The sequence below is a fragment of the Tachysurus vachellii genome, chromosome 12, assembly GCF_030014155.1.
Source record: "Tachysurus vachellii isolate PV-2020 chromosome 12, HZAU_Pvac_v1, whole genome shotgun sequence".
Taxonomy (NCBI): domain Eukaryota; kingdom Metazoa; phylum Chordata; class Actinopteri; order Siluriformes; family Bagridae; genus Tachysurus; species Tachysurus vachellii.
The window spans coordinates 4325933-4344056 of NC_083471.1; the positions used below are offsets into that span (position 1 = coordinate 4325933).

At 42.1% G+C, this 18124-nt stretch overlaps 3 protein-coding genes across 3 annotated transcripts in view; 1 reads left to right on the forward strand and 2 right to left on the reverse strand.

Annotated features, from left to right (window-relative positions):
• Positions 1-2235, forward strand: part of ankrd6b (ankyrin repeat domain 6b) — a 27532-nt gene extending 25297 nt beyond the window's left edge. Inside the window, exons 15-16 of the mRNA XM_060883963.1 lie at positions 841-1132; positions 1533-2235. Of these exons, the coding sequence (XP_060739946.1) occupies positions 841-1132; positions 1533-2074 (834 nt within the window). The 3' untranslated portion in view covers positions 2075-2235. The remainder of the gene's footprint in view (positions 1-840; positions 1133-1532) is intronic.
• A 4973-nt stretch (positions 2236-7208) lies between these two features.
• lyrm2 (LYR motif containing 2) lies at positions 7209-8643 on the reverse strand. The gene is made up of 3 exons (XM_060883360.1): positions 8515-8643; positions 8015-8155; positions 7209-7565 (listed from the first exon to the last, which is right to left on the reverse strand). Exons 1-3 carry the CDS (start codon positions 8557-8559, stop codon positions 7485-7487), a joined length of 267 nt encoding a protein of 88 aa, XP_060739343.1. The 5' UTR covers positions 8560-8643; the 3' UTR covers positions 7209-7484.
• A 749-nt stretch (positions 8644-9392) lies between these two features.
• On the reverse strand, positions 9393-17895 carry lats1 (large tumor suppressor kinase 1). The gene is made up of 8 exons (XM_060882970.1): positions 17724-17895; positions 16599-16993; positions 15855-16005; positions 14084-15426; positions 12720-13302; positions 11698-11880; positions 11458-11564; positions 9393-10633 (listed from the first exon to the last, which is right to left on the reverse strand). The coding sequence occupies exons 2-8, from the start codon at positions 16899-16901 to the stop codon at positions 10145-10147; spliced, it is 3159 nt and encodes a 1052-aa protein (XP_060738953.1). The 5' UTR covers positions 16902-16993; positions 17724-17895; the 3' UTR covers positions 9393-10144.
• Between the last annotated feature and the right edge of the window lie 229 nt (positions 17896-18124).

The window sequence follows — 18124 nt, forward strand, 5'->3', positions numbered from 1 at the left end:
TCCGTGTCTTCATGTGCGTATGACGTTGCTTCCTGTTATCACGTGCGTAAACAGATAACATGGCGCCTCCATGCTTGCAAAGCGCCAAAAACTACTTTAAAACAGGAAATTTTACCGTACATATTTACAGCGGGTCTATTCGGACGGGATTAGTATTACCTGAGGTGATTTTTCCGGACCTTTTTACAGAAGGTAAAAGCCGCTGTAATCTTCACTGACATTGTCCGTAATGATTACCGAGATGGCACATTCGGACGGGACTAAAATCACCGAGAAGCTCTGGTAATAATTACTTTACCCCCACGTCCCCACGTAAAACTAATCCCGTCCGAATAGGGCTTTAGACTGTAAAACTAGATGTTTTGTTTTTAATGGTCCCAGTGCTATAAACATTACAGTAAGACAGTGCAAAATTGTGGCTTCTTTGTACTGAGCTACACCGAGCTAACAGCAATGCATTCGGTTGTTTGTACTTAAAGTAAATTTATCAAATGGAAATAAACCTTACCGCTAAAGCATTAGTTGAGTCCACAGGCTCCATTTACACTGCGATGGATCATCTACCATGTAGCTAGCTGGAGCAAAAACAGAAATGAGAAACCATAAACACACTAATATTGCTCTTATAAGATTTTATTAGGCACGGCATGTCCACATTCCTTTCACTTTCCCTCCTGTGGAACAGTCGATCCTGACAGCCTGCGTGCGTCTACTAAACGACCGATCGCAAGCTTTTGGTTTGAGCGAGAGTCACGTAGCTCTGTAGGGAGCTTAAAAGCTGGCACTTGGATGGATGATTCTTGTTTTACGTGCCTCTTTATGCCACACACACTCTCACAGGCCTCCATGGTGAGTGAACTAAAGAACTGGTGCATGTCTAAGCTCCAGAGGATGGAGGCACGTCTGACAGCAGATGCACGTTGTGCCCCTCTGCACCGATCGTCCTCTCTGGATGGGTGTGCGACGCTTCAGGGTGAAACAGAGGGTCTGTCTGCAGGCAGCACTCGCTGTCTTGTACCCGGCGATCCGACCGAGCGCGAGGAGGGACAAGGAGAGGGAGAGGGAGGAGCTCTGGGAGAAGAGGATGTGTTGGACAGACACTACTTTGTGGTTCAGATGGACGGCTCTTCAGGTCGGTGTCCTGGTGAATATCAGGATAAACAGATAGACTGTATACATATTTAATAATAAAACTGAAGCATACTTGAACAAATGTAAGGATTATGAACCAAGCGGAGAGCATTATGGTGAGGACGCAGATATACGGTGGAAAAGACGACATAAATATTAGTCACGTTTTTCCGGAAGAAATAAACAATATATTTGAAAGATATGTTTTATGACCTTGAAAAATAGTGCTTGAAAAGTCCTTGAAATTTTTGGAATTGAATTATGACCCATTTATTTGTTTGTTTGTTTGTTTGTTAGTTAGTTACAATGTTGTACAGTTTTTCGCTTTGTGCCACTTGTTATAAAGTGTCATTTTGAACTGAACTAAATATTAAAGGTTAACTGTGTGCCTTCTTTTTAAGACGGCAAACCGAACATCCATGAGATCTCGTCCTCTGTGGCCCAGGACAAATCAGCACCGTCCTCTCCTCTCGTTGTACGACCAAAACAGCGCACGCTGTTCTCTGCTGACCCACACAGGCCAGACCAGGAACTACAGGAGCCCTTGAATTCAGTCCAATCCAACAGCCTCTTGAAGGCTACAGAGCGCCGCAGCAGTGGCCAAAAGGACCAAAAACACGAGCGGGACCAGAAGCGCAGCAAGAGATCTAAAAGCAGACACAATAAAAAACATTTTGAAGGGAGGACTGAGGACCAATCTGGGACAAAGACCCATGAGGTGTTAGGAGAAGAGCGGGTCAGCTTGCACGCGCTGGAGGTGACGCAGTGCTTCTTCGAGGCAGTGTCAACACAGATGGAGCACTGGTACGAGCGCAAGGTCCAGGAGGCGAGCTGGCAGGCCGAGCAGCGAGCACGGGCCGATCAGTCCACGCTGATGGAGAGGATCATCTGCCTGGAAGATGAACTGAGGCTCCTCAGAACCAGCAGACAGGAGGACAGCTAGCACAGGCTTGTGTGAAGAAGGAGTGGATACCAGAGATCATAACCTCCTGTTAAACTTCACATCTTTTGTCTATGAAGGAGTTCAGTCCTCCAGATCATATAGATAGATATAAATAGCGTGTGTGTGTGTGTGTGTATGTATGTATATATATATATATATATGTATATATATATATATATATATATATATATATATATATATATATATATATATATATATATATATATATATATATATATATATATATATAGTAGTAATAGTAAGACGTCAAGGCAACTGGACTAGTAGTTTTCGATGTTTGCACATTTATCATTTAAATGATATCATTTAAAAGTATTAATGGCTTAATTGTTTCAGTCTTAAAAAATGTTTTGAATGTCAAACAACTACTAATTTCCTGCCAAACAAGATTTCTGATGTTTTAACTTCTTTTTTTTATTTAAAAAAAAAAAAAAAAAGGGTGTAGAGAGAAATGTGGTTTCAGCCGAAAGTCTTTCAGCTTTAAATCACTGAACATTTCTAGTTTCAATATCGTGTTTTCTTTCTGTTCCCCAAGGCAATGTTCTCTGGGTAATTTGAAAGTGTTTTTCTATTTCAGAAAACACAACATTTATTCTTTATCCTTTGTGTACATCATGCATCATGCACAGAGACCAAAATAAAAAGCTAAATGGATTCTAACACTAAGCCACCATTACAATCTACATATCCATCTACATACTGTGCCTTACGTCAGTATTCACTTCCCATGAACTTTTCCAGTTTGTCACTGAAATCGAAATCCACTTCATTATTATTCACTAAATAGCCCGTAAACATTAAACTAGAGGGAAGTCAGTATATCATTTACTCGTCCTGAACACTGACAGACCTCACAGTGAAGCACGGTGGTGGTAGAATTATGATAAAGATATATATATATATATATATATATATATTTATATATATATATATATACACACACACACACACACACACACACACACTCACCGGCCACTTTATTAGGTACACCTTACTAGTACCGGTGTGGTCTTCTGCTGCTGTAGCCCATCCGCCTCAAGGTTCGACGTGTTCAGAGATGCTCTTCTGCATACCTCGGTTGTAACGAGTGGTTATTTGAGTTACTGTTGTCTTTCTATCAGCTCGAACCAGTCTGGCCATTCTCCTCTGACCTCTGGCATCAACAAGGCATTTGCGCCCACAGAACTGCCGCTCACTGGATATTTTCTCTTTTTCAGACCATTCTCTGTAAACCCTAGAGATGGTTGTGCGTGAAAATCCCAGTAGATCAGCAGTTTCTGAAATACTCAGACCAGCCCTTCTGGCACCAACAACCATGCCACTTTCAAAGTCACTTAAATCACCTTTCTTCCCCATTCTGACGCTCGGTTTGAACTGCAGCAGATCGTCTTGACCATGTCTACATCCCTAAATGCATTCAGTTGCTGCCATGTGATTGGCTGATTAGAAATTTGCGTTAACTAGCAGTTGGACAGGTGTACCTAATAAAGAGGCCGGTGAGTGAGTGAGTGAGTGTGTGTATATATATATATATAAAAAACTTTATATATATATATATATAAAAAAACTTGAATAGTTTTTGAATGCTTTTGCAAGTCAGTGTACAAGATGTACAGTTTTCCTGCCTTTTGGGTGTTTGGGTTCAGATTTATAGCACACACACACACACACACACACACGCACGCACACATGAAAACTCAGACAGTTTACACTGGACAGACAAACATGTGGTTAATGCACTGTTTACACTGTAAAAAAAAACCCATTGTCAATCAAAATTGGATTGTACTATGAGGTTAAAAGCTAATAAGCTGCATAAGCTGTTAGAGAAATGGCTCTTTCGTTTATTTTTAAGGAGGTCAGAAGTGTGTGTTTATATTTTTTTTATATATCCACTGTATGCTGCTGTGTGTCTCTCTTACTGACTGATATTTGGTGCCAGTATGCGTTGAAATGATCTACGATTCTGTGTAAGTTTATGTTTGTATCTACTTGACAGATACAGCAGATAGGGAAATGACACAAAACCTGCTTTGAATGATAAGCTGAAGGGATTTGAAGGTTTTGTTTTGCACACAGAGGTGTATCTCTGTACCGAGGCCATGCTGATGACTGCTGTGTTTGTCTTTTTTTATTTTTTTATTTTTTATCAAATTGACTTTTTTGTTATTTGCATTTCACTCAACTAAAATCATCAAAATGATTAAATATGCAAACGCAGCTGCCTTAACAAAAGTCTTGACAAAACATTATTTTTATGCTACTGAGCTAGAACGAGGGCTTCTTTCACACCCAAACTAACTCTATTTTCACACTTTAACAGATTTCCATCATTGTTGCGAGGCTTGGTCATGTTTCTGAGATTAAACCAAGGAATTGCAGAATTTTAAAAGGTTACAAACCCACAGATGATCCGCACTGTTTCTACACCAGTAGCACATGATCAGGAGCTGAGCGTAAATAATGGAGCTGTGATCTAAATGGCACACGACACGGCATGGTCTCTGTATACTAACCATACTAAACCTACCCACTGTAAAACCTCCTCAGATTTCATTGAGCTCAATGATTCATATTAGTGCTTTATTGCTTGTGTTCAATAAATATTGTTTTAGGATTAATTCTTTTGTGTGCTTTTTTTAATGCATTACTTAGTTGACAATGCTCTCCTGTCCTAAAGCTAAAGAGTGAACTAACAGTCTTCACTGTTGCATTATTTCATTAATAAATTACACTGAATTTGAGAGAGTAGCTGCATCTAAAATCCTAGGCACTGTTGCAGTATAGCGCATTTGATTCGGTATCTGCTGTATTCGATTCAGTGTCTAATGCATTCGACTCTTTATCTTTTGCATTCGATTCAGTATCTAATTCATTCGATTCGGTACCTACTGCAAATGATTCAGTACCTGCTGTATTTGTTTCAGTCCTACTGTGTTGAGACAGTACTTAAGGATCATTATTTTTGTTTACTATAAATACTACATCTGAAATTTTTGCGTTGTCATGTGAACTATGATGTCATAACTGTTTTTTGACCATAAAGAGCAATGTCTGCACCATTCATTCATTCATTCATTCATCTTCTACCGCTTATCTGAACTACCTCGGGTCACAGGGAGCCTGTGCCTATCTCAGGCGTCATCGGGCATCAAGACAGGATTCACCCTGGATGGAGTGCCAACCCATCACAGGGCACACACACACACTCTCATTCACTCACACAATCACACACTACGGACAATTTTCCAGAGATGCCAATCAACCTACCATGCATCTCTTTGGACCGGGGGACGAAACCCCCGAGGCACCGGGAGAGGAAACCCCGAGGCACCGGGAGAACATGCACAAGGTGGAAGCGGGAATCGAACCCCGACCCTGGAGGTGTGAGGCGAACGTGCTAACCACTAAGCCACTGTACCCCCCCAATGTCTGCACCAGGCCCTTTGTATTATGGGGCACTGCAGTGTGCATTGGTTCCATACTCAGACCTGCGAACCTTTACGCATTTTGTGTAGCAGATACGCATTTAGACATTAAGTACGATTTGTCACTTCAAAATACGCATTGTAAAAAACCATTGATGCCTTTTGAGTTCAACTGTCTGTGCATTTGCACACCAGGCAATGCACCTATGGGTGTAACCGCATTGGGCAGCAACCTGGGAAAATAATAATTCGACCAATCATAGCGCCAGTTTAAAACTCTTCAACGCTACAAGCGGAGAGCCGTCAAAACGAATGTGGTTCTCATCTGTCTCTGTCCGTCTTCAGTTCTTCTTACAGTGACTGTTTTTTACAAGTGACGACTTAACGTTTCAAAGGTAAATGGCCAGAATTGTGAATTTCATCCATTTTAATAAGCCTGCCGAACCACAGGCGTCGTTAGACTCCTTTACTGGGGCATGTGCCCAAGTGTCCGGTGTTGTGCCTCAAGTTTAAGTTTTACACACAGATCATTCATTCATTCATTCATTCATCTTCTACCGCTTTATCCGAACTACCTCGGGTCACGGGGAGCCTGTGCCTATCTCAGGCGTCATCAGGCATCAAGGCAGGATACACCCTGGACGGAGTGCCAACCCATCGCAGGGCACACACACACTCTCATTCACTCACGCTCTCACACACTACGGACAATTTTCCAGAGATGCCAATCAACCTACCATGCATGTCTTTGGACCGGGGGAGGAAACCGGAGTACCCGGAGGAAACCCCCGAGGCACGGGGAGAACATGCAAACTCCACACACACAAGGTGGAGGCGGGAATCGAACCCCCAACCCTGGAGGTGTGAGTCGAACGTGCTAACACACAGATCAAGTTTTACTTTATTTGTCAGTATTTATATAGGAAACGTAAGTCATGCCTATAAACGCATTGCCGTCGTACTTTAACGGAAAAGACAAACTGGCGCGAGCACGCAGACATCAATATCCACGAGCGTCTGTGTATCCCTTTTATAGCACGCAGTCATGCTATAACATGACGAAACTAATGTCATTTTTTAAATATCAATCGTATTCTGACTCGATTGTTACTGACTCCTGTAGATCACATCTGACGGACATCAGTTTGTTTGTTTTTTTTGTGAAAAGCAGGGAAATAGAAGCAGAAAGTAGAAATGATGAGGGAGGTATTATTATATGATCAGCCAGTCAAAACCATAGTGAACACATGTATGTGTTGTCAGATATGAAGTTACTGTTTAGTTCATTAGATCTAATTTATGGCAATACATAAAGAGTTGTTAAAATAGTATGCAGATATTATACACAAACGATCATGCACATAACGTTATACTCTTTATTTTAGTTGCTACTCAAAAGTAAAGTAAGTTGAGTAAGTTGCTACTCAAAAATTACTGCCAACCTTGGAAAAAAATTGAGTAGTAAACTTACTCAACTTACTTTACTTTTGAGTAGCAACTAAAATAAAGAGTATAACGTTATGTGCATGATCGTTTGTGTATAATATCTGCATTATACACAAATGTAACGTATACAGCTAATGTAGTATAATCGACTGTAATAGTATAATTGACTGTAATAGTATAATCGACTGTAGTGTGACATTTATATACTCTCAGAAATGACTCAGAGGAGGATGCAATCATCCAGCTTGAAATATGAGCTAGATTTATTCAACTTGCTTGGTTTTAAAAACTTCAATATGAAGAGACTTTTGTATGAAAAAGAAAATCTAACCCAACACAATTTAACGATTTCTCTGCTCGAACACACACTCAGGTGTATTAGAGTCAGGACGAGTAAGAACAGGGCAGTCTGGACATGCAGGAGTCTCCTGCTACACAATCAAACAGTGCTCACAGCTTAGGCTTGTGCTGTGTCAGTGTTTCTCTCTCAACACCGTCTCTGAAGCTACTTGTGTTCACCTTCCAGCCAGAGCGAGAGATCTCTTCAACTCCTCCAGGTGATTGTTGGCCTGCGTGATCATCATCCTGACGGCATCCTACAGGAAGGAGCGACGCTGATGAACACAAATACTGGTGTCTACGAGACCAGGATGATTTTTTTTTCCCTCACTCAAATTTTATTATTTATATTTATTAACAAAAACGAAGTTGTTCCGATGATACGGCTTTCATGCTTTCCACTTCCACGCCACGTGCCAGGAATAATTGAACAAATCTGTGAATTTATTATCCACATGCACTGGAATTTATAATGCAAAAGCACACAGGAGTAAAAACAGTATTTAAATAACAGTATTTATGATGTTCTCTCATCTGTAATAGTAAAAGCTTTTTTTTTTATTAATGCTTTAGACACATTCACTCTAAAAGCATTAATAAAAAAAAAAGCTCATTTAACACTTGAAATATTGGCCATATTGTGGCAAGAAGTCCAGGTTTCTGTGCTGCTTGTCACCATCTACAAACTGCTCAGGTGTTTGTTCACCTGATCTGCAGCATCCTTGTTCCTCTTGAACTCCTCTCTTGTCCAATCCTTCAGATATTTACGATCTGCTTCATCTGGAACTTTTCGGATTGTCCTCAACATATTACGGTACAGACCTAAAACTTTTTGTCTCTGCAAAAACTAAACAAATGCACCAACAGGTAAACAACAACAACATAAACATAAAAAACAAACAACACCAATAACATAAACATAAAAAACAACACCACCAATAACATAAACATAAAAAACAACACCACCAATAACATAAACATAAAAAAACAACACCACCAACAACATAAACACCAGCAAAAACGTAAACAACAACATAAACACCACCAACATTGTAAACAACAACAACGTAAACAACATAAACACCAACAACAACATAAACAACTGCTAACCTCTAACATTTATTAATGTGTCTGTGCAGAAAGCACACAAACGTGACTAGACTTTAACTGCACATGACTAAATGGCCAGTGTATTAAAAATCAAACCTGTTTGAGGTTCAGTGTCGAAGCTGGAAATCTTGACACCGACATATTTTGGTTGCCACGGTCAAACTTGACCTCACCACGTTATGGCGCTTTACTGCCGCCTAGTGGACCGGAGAGGAGTTTAAGTGACGTAAAAAGGCTTATTAATATTCATAAAAAACGCGCCACCTGATTGGCCGGTGACCTTCCGACAGTTTCTGTAATTATGACAACCTCCAACTATATTTTTGTGAATTTCCATGTAGAAGCATTTAAAGAACAAATTTTAAAAAAATCATAACGAACAAAATGATCAGATTATCAAACAAAAATGAAAGAAAATATGTATTCAAGCAGCAAAATAAAACGTGAGGCAAAAGTTTTACTGGCCAATCAGGTAGCGCTTTCTTGAATATTAATTAACCTTCGTCGGCCGCCTCTTCTTCTTCTGAACTTAAGGCTATTGACAGACAACGTTATTGTATATTACCGCCGCCTGCTGGACCGGTGTGGAGTTACACAAACTTTTTCTGAAACGTACAGAAGAGAAAACTCTCATATTTCTGAGGAAATTATTGTCCTGTGAAAATGTTTTTGTGAGAATGTTAAGTCTAAAGGATGATGTTACTGTATGTGTATTTATATGTGCAAACATTTAAACATTAAACATCATAAAGAACTGAATTTGATTCATTGTGATTTTTTAAATGACTCATTTTTAATGAACGCGGCAGATCGGTTTATCCTGTGTTTTTATTTTGAAGCCGATTTGTTTGGTTTAAGAGATTTCCTTAAATCTTATCTAAACTTCTAATTTAATCTAATCGGTTCTGATCAGGTGTTTAAACGTCAAAGTGAAACACAAAGTAAATAAAGCGAGTGAGAGGAAGGAGCTCGCCCTTGGATTTATTTCCTACACCAACACAATTGAACAAAAAAAAAAAAAAAAAAAAGTACATCATTTATAAATACATTCAAGTGTATAAATTAGAAAATACACAAAATGCTAATAATACAATTCACAGAACGCTCTATGGATAATCTAGTGTCAGTTCACTTGACTGGCTAACATTCTACTTCCCCTCGTGTTTTTGGTGAAAGAGTGTAAAATAAAAGGCACAGCGACAGAAAGAGTTAATGATTTCATCGATCCCTGATCTCCTCGATCATAAATTAACATGACATTGGTGAAGAAGGCATAATTGCTAGTGTTTTCCACTAGAGTCCTCAAGGGTTTTAATAAATTAAGGCTTTAAACGGCATCAGAACAGATTTTCATTTAAATCCTTGTTTGTTCAAACAGCACTGATCAAAGTGCAACGTGAACATGGAATAAATTATACACAACCGCAGCCTTAAAAACGTACATCTACAAACAGGTGGGAGGCTGAACACAACCACACACACACACACACACACACACACACACAACAATATCCAGTCTATATATTCAGAAAATTCTGTACACACACACACACACACAAAGACTAACACAAACAAACACACACACACACACACAGAAAGACTAACACAAAAACACACACACGCGCGCGCACACACACACACACACACACAGAGGTCCCACCAGGTCCCATCCCTGCTCTGACATATAATAATAGTGATGCTTTTCCATGTAGTGTAATTAAAAATGCTAAACATAGACCAGGCCCCGTCCCTGTCCATGGGCTTGTCTCTGGAGCTCCTCCCCTTCCTCCTCTCCAGAGTCCTCATAGTCAATGGGCTTGGGGCAGCTGTACGGGTGGCCGTTGTCATCAAAGAAGCGGCGGAAGGTGAATTCATAAAAAGCGTGCTCTGGGTGCTTGCCATTTCTGAACCAGGCACTCAGAGTGTCATTGTGGTTGCCATCGTCGCTCCAGAGCTTGTCTGGGTCCACGGGGTCGAAGTTAGACGTGTCTGTACAGTGGGCGATCTTGGGCACGTGGGGCGGCGGATGTGGCTGTTGCCGCATGTCCACGCTGAAGTCCACGCTCCTGAAAAAGGCATGCGCTTTGATCTCATCAGCCCCGTTCTTGCCCAGCCGGTCCTCGGGCCCGCGGCACAGCTTTACAATCAGATCGGACGCTTCGGCACTCAGCTTGGCCTGAGCAGGGATGTGCAAAGCCGTCTGCCAGTTTATCACCTGAGAAGTGAGATGCACAAACATAACATTAGGACAGATTTTTATCAAGCACTAGTTATCATTTGTGCTCACTGTCTGTGTCTGGATTTCTGTTACCAACATCTGACTGCTGAAGTGGTCTTTAACTCAAAGCTTCAACGGAACCAAGACAACCAGTTGATAATTAGCGATAGGTTTGACTAACGTAAACAAAATAACACTCAGCGTTAAGAATCGATTCAGAAACACAGGACGTGTTGTGCAAGTTGTATAATCCTTATCTTTCTATGTATTTAATATGGATTTATCATGTGCCAACTTCAGCTGCATTCAAAGGATTAGATGCCAATTAGATTAGGCAATTGGCAGCGTTAGTGACATTACGGTAGTTTTTCAGCTTTCACAGCAGTGTAGGTGATTTTATTTTGGTAAATAATGTTTTGTGTAGATTCCTAACAGTTGCAGAACTACAGCATGTGGAACTGTTTACAGGAGATGAACACTCATGTAAGCCGGTGTATGTCTAATATATTTCAGTACAAGTATTCAGTATGTTTGTCTAATATATTTCAGTACAAGTATTCAGTATGTTCATCATCAGTAGAGACACTTTTTAAATGGACAAAAATGTTTAATTCTGATGGCTCTTGCCGGCTCATCTGAGAACCTGTACTCGTTTAAAATCAGCACAAGACGCGTGTTACTGGAGACACCTGAGTGAAACTGGAGCTCTGATGTTCTGTGCTGTTTGCTGCTTGTCCTGCTTTCACTTCCTACATTACACCGTTCCACTTTGCTACAGTTTTCTGTTTTTGTTTTTATTTCTTTCTTTTTTAAAATCTCACCTTCATTTGAGTCTCCAGAGGAGTCGTAGCCAGGAAAGGAGGCTGTCCGACCAACATCTCGTACAGAATCACGCCCACGCTCCACCAGTCACAGAGCTGTGTGTAACCTGCCGTAGTGCACATACACGCACACACAATTGTATTCAACGGCATCGTGCTATAATGCACCTTGTACAACAAAGCAGTAATGTTTATCTAAGTACAGAAAACGCAGTGTGAATGCTGACACTGCACAAGTACCTGTGCGCAGGAGCACCTCTGGGGCGATGTAGTTTGGTGTGCCAACTAAGGAGTGTGCCAGGCAGCGCTGATGTTGTCTCGCCGCCCGCCTCTCCAGCGGTTTGAGCCGATCTCCACAGCGACAGTTCGACGGGTCCTCCCACTCCTTACTGAAATCCATACTGTCCTGCCTCACATGATCACCTGAGAGAGAGATTGTGTGTGTGCTGAATGTTGTTTCACAGAGTTTTACACATAGAGATACACAAATTAACATTCTACACATGTTGTATCTCCATCGTTGAGTATTCGAGGACTTCGGTCCAGGTGACGAGCTAATTTATGAGTTGCTCAGGACCTCCTGGTTACACAACTCCAACTGACTGTATATGACTGTATAAAGGACATTATTTATAATCACACACACTGGTGTTTATAACAGGTTATAACCACACCCTCCAGTGTCACCCAAATGAAGACGAGGTTCCCTTTTGAATCTGGTTCCTTTCAAGGTTTCTTCCTCTTCCATCAAAGGGAGTTTTTCTGTGGTACTTTTCTGTGTCTATCTGCACGTAGCACTTATTTACAATTTTATTAGGAGCGACCTGCACATCCATGGGATTATCTAATCAGTATAATGTATGAAATCGTACTGATTCCATTTAAACGCTTCGGAATGGGGAATGACGTCTCAGTTACTTTGACTGATTTGAGCATTTCGGAATGACCTGATGATCTGAGATCACACAATAGGCTCTAGAACTTAAACAGAATGGTGTGAAAAACAGAAACTCCTTGTTGATATCAGAGGAGAATAGACAGTCTGGTTTGAGCGGACATAAAAGCGCAACATGATGAACCTACATCTACAGAGGTAGAAACACCCATTTTTGCATTCTGATGTTTGATGTGAACATTAACTGTTGTCCTGTACATGCATTATTTTATGCATTGTGCTGCTGCCACATGATTGGCCGATTGATATTAACGGCAACTGTGAATGCTTGAAAAATACACGTTGCACATGTTCGCTCTCATCTTACCGCTCTGGTAGTATTTGGAGTCGTGGGTCCAGCGGAAACCTGTGCACAAGCCAAAATCTGTGAGCTTGATATGGCCTTCTTGGTCTATCAGGATGTTGTCTGGCTTGATGTCGCGGTGAATGAAGCCCATCTTGTGCACGCTCTCGACGGCGCAGGTCAACTCTGCGATGTAGAATCGCGTCAGCTCCTCGGTGAACACGCCTAGCCGGATCAGCAGACTCATCATATCACCACCGGGGATGTAGTCCATGACAAAGTACAGGTTGTCCTTGTCCTGGAAGGAGTAATAAAGCCGCACCACCCATTCGTTGTCCGCCTCGGCTAAGATGTCCCGCTCGGCCTTGACGTGCGCCACCTGGTTCCTGAGGAGCACGTCCTTCTTGCGCAGTGTCTTCATGGCATACAGTGTACCCGTGTCTACTTTGCGTGCCAGACACACCTCACCGAATGCACCCACGCCCAGTGTCTTGATCTTTTCAAACATGGATTTCTCCATTTTGGCACGCTTCAGTCTGATGTAATTGGATTCTTTCTGCGACAGCATCATGCGCATCTGCTCTTGGGCGTCCTCGGACAAACCGACCTGCAGGTTTGATATAAATATGCAGGTTACACAGATTTCTGACTAAACATCTACCTGACCAAAGCACTGGATTATTACAGCACACACACCATGTTAAAATAAAACAGCACAATCTTAGAACATTAAAATATCCATCTAGAAAAAAACCCATCCAAATGTAAGCATTTAACTGGAGTGTGTGTTGATCCAACATCATCATACCCCCTTTCCCATCGACATAAACTTGGAGCTGCTTCATGGACCAACTGAACTTTTTAAAGAGCAGGTATTTAAACTGGTAATGAAGCTAAACATCCAGCGTATTAATGTTTACTGTTGTAACAGAACCGATCTGAGTTTTTAGTTAGCAACTCTGCTTTTTTTCAGCAACAGAAACATTTCTGTGTAAATTATACTATTCACCAAAATCCCAGGCATGAACTACTTGCATTCAGTTACGCAAAGCATGCGGTCATGCAACACAAGGTTTCCTGCAACAACAATACTGCAAAAATAAATCACTCTGTTTCATGCTGCAAAGTAGGTTTGCATGCTTTTCATCTTACTTCTTCAGCTGTCTGTGCAGACTATTTGGCTGGCAGGAAAAGTGCTACACCCTTAAAACCGGCTGCCAAAGAGAGAGAAAAGCAAGAGAAAAGAAAGACAGGGCTAGGAGTAAAAAACAAACACCAGGATAGTAGAGTAGAACCTCATATTTAGAGCAAGACTGAAAAAGAGAGGCTTGGAGAAAATGGAAGCTGAACAGAGGAAAAACACAGGGAGGTAAAGAAGGGGTTCTAACCCGCTGCATCTCGTTCTCCAGTTGCTTTCGGCGACGTATTCTTTGCTGGTGGTTCTTCAGAATGTTCTCCACATGCTGCTCCATATAGAACTTGAAGGCCTGCGGTGAGTAAAGCTGCACCCTTCCCTCCCCCCGGCGCTCTTCGTCCCGTTTGTTCTTCCGCACCGGTACCGGAGACGTGGTGATCTGCTTCTTTTCCCGCTCTGTGCTGCACGCAACGGTCTCTAAGCCATCTGTACGTTCACTGGAGCAAGTACTGGCATTGTCTGTCTCGTCTTCGGCACCCTCGTCTTCCTTCATGTATGCAGAGCATGAAGCAGGTGGCTGCTGCTGCAGGAGATGCTTGGGGTATGGAGGTGGGGGGCCTTGGTAGCTGGGTACCTCTGAGACTGGCATCTGGGACACGGCCAATGCAGGCATGGAAGATTCCTGATATGGAGAGGGTGGAGGTGGTGGCTGTTGCTGCTGCTGAAGCCAAGGTGGGTGCGTTGGTGCGACAGCTGTGTGCAGCTCAGGTTTGAGAACACGTGTGCTCTTGACTGGCTGTAAGACGGGTGCCTGTGTGATGGCTGTGACAGTGGTAGCGGAAGGCTGCGAGCTGGCTGCCGGTGAGCACTGACGTGTGCCTGGTGCAGCATTAGCGAACGAGTTAGAGCGTGCTGGCATGTTGTGAGGCCAAGATGGGGAAGGAATATCTGGACTGTTGCCATTTCCAGAGGAAGAAGTAGGTTGTGATGAAGGTCTAGACTGGGCAAGGACCCCCAGGTTATACATCTCCAGGTTGTGACTGTTGCGGTTGGGCACCTGCATCTGCTGCGCCGTAGGACTGTGCCCACTCGCCTGAGCTAGAGGGTATGGAGGGGGAGGTGGAGGCTGCCTGCTGCTTCCCACCATGCCCATGCCATAGTCCACTGGTGCAGAGCCATTCTGGGGCCAGGAGGGAGGGAAGTTAAACTTATTTCCTCCGGATCCCTGCATTATAATGGGCTGGCGCCCCATGGGCACAGGGCTGATGCCCCGCTGCGCCTGGGCAGGAGGGTTTGCGTAACTCTCGGTCCATGGCCCCTGGGGGATGGGTGAGATGCGAGGTGCGAGGTAGTCCATGTTCCCAGAGTAGCGTTTGGTAACAGGGTTTGAATCCCATGAGGAAGGTGGAGGATTTACCCGCTGACCACCAACTCCAGCTGCGTGACCCTGGGGAAAAGTCGAAGGTCGAGGGAGGTCAGGCTGAGGGCTGGGGCTGTTTGAGCGGTACAGACCGCTGTGCCGCTGAGGGGCCAAAGATTCCTTGGAGCCCTTCCAGCTTGGCCGCCGCAGAACTGGCTGCTGAATGGGTGAGGGGCCTGCATAAGCAACAAACACTGTTAATGGATGAAAATGTTGTTCACTGTAATCACAACAAGTCACCAGTTTATTAGCTGCATGAATAAAGCAGGGTACAAATCGCTGATTCAGAGTATATGAGATTATCTTAAGGAAATGTTACCATTCGTTTCTAGTCAAAATATTCAAAAGATCACTTCAGCCAAAAATAAATGTACACATTTGCCCATTTAAAGTTTGTCATATTCCCCTTACCCCAATGTACTCATTGTTCAATGTACATATATTTGCTTAAAAAACTATTAACTATTAAACTATAAATAAGCATTTGCCTCTGTTAATATCGCCTTCCCCTTGGCACTGATTTTTTTTCCACTTACATTCCTGCACAGCGATCATAACATAACATGACAGTTTATAGCACATTGTGAATCAGACCTGTACCCACCAGCTGCTTTGATAGCTGTATTAGCTGTGCGTGCTGCTGCACCTCCCATCTGGTCTCTCCCCGGGTCCTGGTGGTTCATCTTACTGATGTACTCCAAAGCTGCCCCCAAGCTGCGACTGTTGGTCTGCTTTAGAGCCCAGATCACCATCTCCTATACATATACACACAAAACAGATATGAATTTGGAAGGTCAGATTGTCTAACAAATACTTGTTTAGATGCTGTTCAAGCCTGGTGTTAAATATTTTACACTTATACCACACAAACCACTTGCAAAAATGGTCTGAGAAACAAGTTGAAAAAGTTATAACACTTAGAACAACATTAAACTTGTCTTTGGTCTCATACACAGGTTCGGTTTCTCTAAATCTATATGGAAACCAGGGACTATGTTAACATGGGCATTTAATGTGCCATTAAAATACGATATAGTCTGAGTAGAGCATGTTAGAAATTGTATATTTCAAGACACAATATTTTCTGAAACCAGTTGAAGGAAAAGAATGCATTGCAAAACAGAAAGAATGAGGAAGGGGCCTAGTAAGATGTTGTGGTTAAAAAACAAGCAGAGAAACGTTCTGAGCCCTGCACTACAACTAAAACTTGTCCGTCCACATACCGATGCTGTCAGTCCTAAAGTATGTCGAACGATCTCCTGACGAGGGAACAGTGTTTTCCTGGCCAACATGTGTTTAGACAGAATAAAAAAATGAAAGTATTCATGAACATTGATCCAGATCGTACCTCTTCAAACCCTGCAGCCAACAGCTCCTGCAGCATCTGAACGTTGACCTCGGGGGCGTTTTTAAAGGGCTTGAGTGACTCGCGGATCTCCTGCAGGGCTTTGTGGTGGGGGTTCTTATGGTTGGTGCTGCGACCTTGGGCCTCTACCTTGAGAGCATCCGAGGGCCGGGACTGCGAGATGTTCCGCAGGCTCTCCCGGATCTCATGCAACATCATCTGCTGACTGTTGCCGCTGTAGTTGCTCGCCGGGAACGTCTTGGGCCGCATTTGCCTGTATCCTTCGGGTCTGTCTTCTCTCTTCATGAAAAACACATGTGCTGTGCCAACCAAGGAGGTAAACAGAAGGGGTTGTCCCAGATGTGTGCCAGTAGCAGGGTGTTAACGACCTGATTCACCTGCGTAAGAAGGTGAAGTAAGAACATGTTTATAAAGAAAGAATTTACAAATCAACACACAAAAATAAGTCATTCTGATCTGATCAGATCCAGCAGGTTTACTGTTCAAACCTCTCATAGCATGTCCAGTCCCACCAAAGCACCGTGTACAAAATCACACGTATGTTATCTAATCTTAAATATAAATAAAATAAAAAAGATTTGCAATGTGGTGCTTTCGACATACACAATTATAACTCAGGAACAACTATTAAATAACTGGGTGAAAGGTTTCCAACACATTCCTAAGCGCTGACAGACCAAATGAACCAGTTATATCCACTTCAGTTTAATAAATAAACTAAATTATAAAATAACCAACGTTGATGTTTTGACGTGAGCTTTAACAAGACGGTGTGTGATTTATAAAAACACGAGCTATGACTACTTTCTAACACGGCCTCGTCTATTCATTGAGCTAATCTGTGCTATAGCGACGCAGCTAACGAGGCTAAAACTTTATTAGTAAATTTATTCCCAAACTCAAACACGTTTGGACAAACAACCGCCTGAAACACTTCTGCCTCGAGTTTATTAGTCACATTTATGAAGAAATTGTGCTGAAATAAGTCCTGGTTCAGGGCCTAGTTAGCAAACCTAGCAAACACAAGCTAAGCTAATTTAGCATATTTTAGCTTGTAGCTAGAAACCTCGAAGCTTGTGGTGCAAAAATAATTGTAAAGCCACTTACCCTCGACTAAAGAATATCCATTTTCTTTAGGACGAACATTTCTGTGTAGAAATTATACAATTATTGAAATATAAACCGGTTAATGTTTTTATTTTTATCTAATTAGAGCGTGAGGGTTTTTTTTAATCGCTTTTGTATTGACACCGTCGCCTTGGTGCCTCCGCCGGTTTCTGTCAATGTGAGAAGACCAGAATACCCGGATGTACGAGCACTTTTACTCCAACTCCCAGAATGCTTAGCGCCTTCTAAAGACTCTTCTGCACCATCCAACAAGACCTACTTTCTTGATCAAAACTTGGTCTTTACGCTCTGCAATGAACTAGAGATTACAACAGTAAATATTGTATTTGAAACAAATGCAAATGGACCAAAAAAAAAAAAAAAAAAAAAAAAAAAAAAAA